The sequence below is a fragment of the Eucalyptus grandis genome, chromosome 8 (genome assembly GCF_016545825.1).
Source record: "Eucalyptus grandis isolate ANBG69807.140 chromosome 8, ASM1654582v1, whole genome shotgun sequence".
Taxonomy (NCBI): Eukaryota; Viridiplantae; Streptophyta; class Magnoliopsida; order Myrtales; family Myrtaceae; genus Eucalyptus; species Eucalyptus grandis.
In genome coordinates, this window is record NC_052619.1 from 24,923,653 (window position 1) to 24,929,408 (window position 5,756).

At 38.7% G+C, this 5,756-nt stretch overlaps 1 protein-coding gene across 1 annotated transcript; it reads right to left on the bottom strand.

The window, feature by feature from the left end:
* Window positions 1-577: 577 nt before the first annotated feature.
* Window positions 578-4,639, bottom strand: LOC104457108 (triacylglycerol lipase OBL1). Its single transcript, XM_010072048.3, has 5 exons — window positions 4,253-4,639; window positions 2,356-2,549; window positions 2,024-2,057; window positions 1,345-1,937; window positions 578-1,012 (listed from the first exon to the last, which is right to left on the bottom strand). The coding sequence occupies exons 1-5, from the start codon at window positions 4,554-4,556 to the stop codon at window positions 758-760; spliced, it is 1,380 nt and encodes a 459-aa protein (XP_010070350.2). The 5' UTR covers window positions 4,557-4,639; the 3' UTR covers window positions 578-757.
* Window positions 4,640-5,756: the final 1,117 nt, after the last annotated feature.

Genomic DNA, 5,756 nt, shown 5'->3' on the forward strand with positions numbered 1-5,756 from the left:
TTGGAGATCTTCGTCCGCAAATGGAGGACAAAATAATAAGTGCAAAGTACTGGAGTTTGAAGGACCGAGGGATTTGGTATCGTCAGGGTGTTTGGATACACCCAGTAGAAGGAGAACCACTTGAATAACATGAGTACACCAATGTGTTTGTCAGGATAAGTGCAACGGTTGAACAAATTCTTATTTGGTGAATCGTCAAGTCTGGATGGACCACATATAGAAGAACTTCATGCTATAGATGGAGTGGACAATACTCCGTGTACTTGGAAACAAAAACCCAACTATATGTCAATTTTATTCAAATTCAAATTAATTTGTTGGAGCCGATTTTAGGCCTTTAAATCCACGGTGAAACATTCCGCAGAAGTCAGATGGAGTGTGCCATTTTTGGTTAAGTAGAGAAAGTATCAAGTAAGTTCCAAAAGACAATTTTGTCTTGAGCAAAATTCATTAATTAGCTGTAGGGTGAATGTTCTAAGCTGATAATAATCTTTGTAATGGCTACTTTGACCGATTTGAAATCTCCAACGTGTTGCGGAAGTTTGGAGGGCATACATGCATGAAAGTTAATAGGAAATGAGCAAATGATATCTATACAACAAACTAGATAAGTATAAGGAGTGGGATAGACCATTGGTTACGGTCCTCACGAAATCAACCGCATAGTTGTTCGTTTTCTTACAATACAACTGATTAATCTTGGTGATCCAATCTTAGGAGATAATTTTCAATTGTATAAAGCTCTAACTATCCAGAGTCATTGTTGGTGTCGGAATAATTTTGGCACTCCTAGCCTCATAGCGTTTACATAATCCCGAGGAGAATGAGCTGGTATGCCTGGAATTAGCAGGCCAATCACTCTAAAAAACCTCAACAACAATCCTTCTTTGTAGCCCGGTCCAATCTCACGATGAATGGTGAAGCTTCTTTTGAGCTCATGCCACGCGTCCATCATCATTGGTATCACATGTAGAGGCGATAAATAATTCTTGTTTGGTTCTTCCTCAACTATCTGCATATCAGAAATTAAGCAAACAATAAATTTAAATAAATAGTCTAATCCAATTACAACATGCTATGCGAGGTTAATGATTTCTTTCATCTTCTCGCCTTTAAAACCCCGCAAACTTTTCTGAAGCAATGCTAATCCAATGGAACATGCTTTATCCAAATCTAAATTTCAGCAAAATATTTAATGCACCTACTTAGCATGTAACTAAAGCTACTATTAGAACAATTTTATCCGCCAACTAATATGATTAACCTCGCTAAAACTAATTTAGCCACCAACGAGAGAGAGAGAGAGAGAGAGAGAGAGAGAGAGAGAGAGAGAGAGATCCTTACCTTCCCTTCATATTTCCTATTGAAGTGGCAACATTTCCCGAAATGCTTGAACATGAAAGCTCTATTATCGTAAGGCAACCTAGGCACAATGTCATATCCATAAACGAATCTAAAGTACTTAATCTTACGTTCCTCCAAGACCCCCTCCATATACTTCCCAAACTTATCGTCTCCAACCCTGGGTTGGCCAAATGTGTAGACCCCCTCCAGTCTCTCCATCAGCCCCGTCTCCCCGTGCATGGCCAAGATCGCTGGGAAGAGGATCGCCAACGCACCTCCCAAACTGTGGCCGGTCAACACGTACTTCACTTTGTCGTTCTCGCCAAGCAGTGACTTTAGCTTCTTCCTTACCTCATAGTAAGCCAACGGCTTCGTTTCGGGAGACTCTTTCGGCCAGCCTTCGTTCCTTTGGAGCCCTAGGGCTTTCATGAAACCTCCGTGGATTTTCCCAATGTGTCTTAACTCGTACCACGAGAGGTCAATGTCCGAGCACCAATCGTCTGCATTGAAAGGTTCCGTGCCTCGGAAGGCCACCACGATGGTGTCACGGTCACGTAGCATGAAGGCTTGCGTGGTTGTTTTCTGTAGATAATCTGCAAAATAAAAACGAAGAAGACATATGGCACTTATTATCTTGGTATACTATTTACAGATGTAGAGTCGCGGTATAGCTCCATACCATTCCAGAAGTCGTAGAACCCCAAGAATTCCATCTGCACGAAACAACAGAGAGAATTATTATAATCAACAAAATTCATTGTTTTCAGCTTGTATTAGGAACTTAGTCAATTAAGTTCTTGAGCGTAAAGTATGATTGATTGTTTAGATTTATTTCTCACGGACTGATAAGCCACACATTATGTATTCCGGACGGATTGACACTGTGATTTCTTGTTTCTGGTCATAGCTTCTTATGTTTTGACGTTTTCACTAAATGATCCATGCTTTCAAAGGTAAATTAAGGTGTGTTTATTTGTGTCTTAAATTCTCTCTGTCTCTCTCTGGTTTGACCTGCCAATGCTGGGTGACTGTCGTTCGGAGGTAGGCCTCGTTCTCATAGGATGCTTTGGAAGCCATCATGGAGAGATCCGCATAGTACTCTTTCTCACCAGGACTGATGCGGGTGTCCAATTCCACTCTCTTGTCCAAATTGCCAATGAAAGATATGAAGCTTTCCGACTCTTTGTGTGGTATCACCGGCTTCCCTATTCACAACCCCACGTTATAATTCAACATCATTCCAAGTGCAAAGTCAAAACAATTAGACAGGCATCTACTGCTTTTAAAGCAGTGCACTGCTGATCAATATCTTCACCTAGGTATGTTTTCCAAAACTTGGTTGGTAAACTAAATCATAAGAAGTTGTTCTCATGTGGAGTGATCAATAGACGAGCACAGATGAGCCCAATTAGGTATTGGATAAGCCCGGTCATTTTTTGGAAAATGTTAAATTGCCTTTTTAAAATGATTTTATTTGAGTGAACCAGATCTGAGAAATTGATATAATATATAGAAACTCAACAATTATACTCAAGCTTAGACTATAGACGGCTAAATCCATGATCAACTATATCCCATGGATTGATAATGAAGTCTAATAGTCTAACAATACTTTTAGTTTGTGAACAGCTTCCGCATCAATATTTTTTATGTGCGGAAACTCGAAGAAAATCAATCAAAGCTCGATGAACTTGCCATTCTATGCCTATGAATTGAATCTCGAATTGAAGAACATAGGCAACGTCCCCTTTTTTTTTTTTTTTTTTCACTTTATCCAATCGAAAAAATTCTACTTAAATATATTATTTTTATCTTCTATCATTTTGAAAAACTCAAAAATAGTGAAAACTTCTAATTGTTTTTACTTTTCTCTCTCTCTCTCTCTCTCTCTCTCTCTCTCTCTCTCTCTCTCTCTCTCTCTCTCTCTCTTCACTTTTCTTTACTTTCCCTTTCTTTTTTCCACTTCCTCCACCACGACTGATTGGCGACAGCCACAAGCCAAGCTCACCGATCTTGGCTGAGCCCGAGCTCACCTAAATCTGGGGAGTCCCAAGCTTAGCGGCCTCAACTAGCTCAGGCTTGCCTAGATCAACCAAGCCTCAAGCAAAACGCCCCCTGTCATTGCCATTCATTGGGCTACCGGTTGTTGTTGAGGCACGCAGCCAATGAAGGAAGAAGGAGAAAGGAAAAGAAAGAAAAATGAAAAGAAAAGAAAGAATAAAAAAGTAAAAGAAAAAAATAAATTCATTTATTAAATAAAGATAATTTAAAAATCATTTTTAAAATTATTTTTATAAGAATAAAAGTTTCATTGACCAAGGACCCTAAGACTAGGAAAAAATTGGAGAAAATGTTTTTGGTTCTTTTAAAGGGAAAATATTTTTTCTGAATTCAAGTTTTGGTAGAAAAAACTTTTCTGTTGACTAAGAGAACATTTTCTATTCACTAATTTTCTTAAGTGAACTAAATGCCAAAAAATAAGGAAAATGTTTTTTGTGGAACAAGCAGATCCTTAGATGCATCTTCACTTTAACTAATGAATTATGAGCGAATTAGAATATATTAATTGCATATGCGTATGACTCAAACATTTTACATGCTTAATAATAAACAAAAATCAGATTTCGACTGCCAAAAGCAAAAACAAGCAAAATCTTTTAAGCAACCGACACAACCCCCAATGTCAGTATCGGTGAGCGAAAGGTATTTTAAATGATCATGCACCATCAGCTTTGCAAATATGCTACAGGCCGAGTAAAGCGCGAGGTAGAGAGACCTCGAACATGGTTATGAAGTAATAAAGCAAATATACGATTGTTTTAACAAAAGCAAGGTCAAGCAGACATGCCATGAACGCATGCTCGCATTCGGAATTCGAAGGCGGTAATTACTAATCACGCAAACCAACCTCGGAGGCAGTTGACGAGAAGCCCTCCCAAGTTCTGATTGCTCGACAAGAGATTCAACCAAAACTCGATCGCCCACCCGATCCCAGACAGGGGTTTGGCAACTAGAAGTAGGAGCTTCTGCGCAAGAACGGATAAAAACATTATCCACCTCCGCTGGAAGCTCTCTTCTGTTTCCCCGGAGGAGTCTATGAATTTTCTGTTGCCCACATCACTGTGGATCAAAATGCGAAAGAGATCGACGACACCGACTTTCTCTGGGCTCAACAGCATGTAACCGCTGGAGAAGCTCTTGTCACAAGCCATGGCTTTGAGGCAAAGAGGAGGGAGATGATAGCCTGGTTTTTCTTTCACTTGTCGTTTTGGATGAGACTCGTACTGCTTATTGAACTAAGCTTAAAGGGTTATTTATACAAGCTTCTTGGCCATTAACTTAAAAAGGTTCATTTTTTATTCTTGGTTACAAGAATTAAATACTAGGTTTGTTGAGGTTGATGTTCAATTTAATTGATATATCATTAGTAGGTTTAGATCCTGATTTAATGTTATCGGTGCGGTCCAATTATTTAAGTATACATCCATACTCTGTCATATTAAGCACCCGTAAGCTCTACCGATTCATAAGTCTTAGTCTTCTTGAAATTCCTCAAAGAAAGATTAATATTTCCTTTTCATTGGAAAAGCCCATCAAGTTTGATAATGGGTCCATCTAACGTCATCGTGAAATAATTGACAAAGTGAGTCGTCGTTTACATGTCTTAATTTATTCAAGAAAATCTTTCGCAATCCAATTTAAAATTACTTCATGTGATTCACTCCTTCAATTTTTTTTATGCTGCACATGCCATTTACTTGGAAGCGAAGCGACCGGGGGAGAGACATAGGTACGGTCCTCCCATCATCATGCTGTTAGAGCAGTCTTAAAAAAACGCGGTTATGTAAAATTCGGCGTTGACGTGATTCACTTGAGTCATACACACTCACACATATATATTATTATTAAATTTCTAATAAGTGGACAAAGAGACTCTAATTGCGATTTATTACGCAATTATTGTCCTCTTTGCTTTTAAAACGGCCCCATCAAAGCTTCTTTTACGCTATTATTAGTTGGACAGCACTAGGCGCGCTTTGATTGATGTGTGGGTGCCACGGTTTCTGACGTATGCAACATGAAAAAGTAGAAAGTCGCTGAAGATATTTCATGGGATCATCCTCCTCTGCTTTTTCACTAACAACTTAAAGAAAGGGATATACTAACCCATTAAAAATGGAAAAGAGATGGAATAAAGAAGCAGAATATCATTCGCGTTCACCCTTATTTTTGACCGAGGACTCTTATCTAATCCACCACGCGAGACTCGAGGAATATAAAGATATAGAGGCAACTAGCAGACACACAAGAAAAAGACGAGTAAAGATAAATTTTTAGTAAGTCTTTCCAAAAAAAAAAAAAGTCCTTTGTAATATAAAGGTGAGTGTGATAGACTAACATGCCTTCTTATA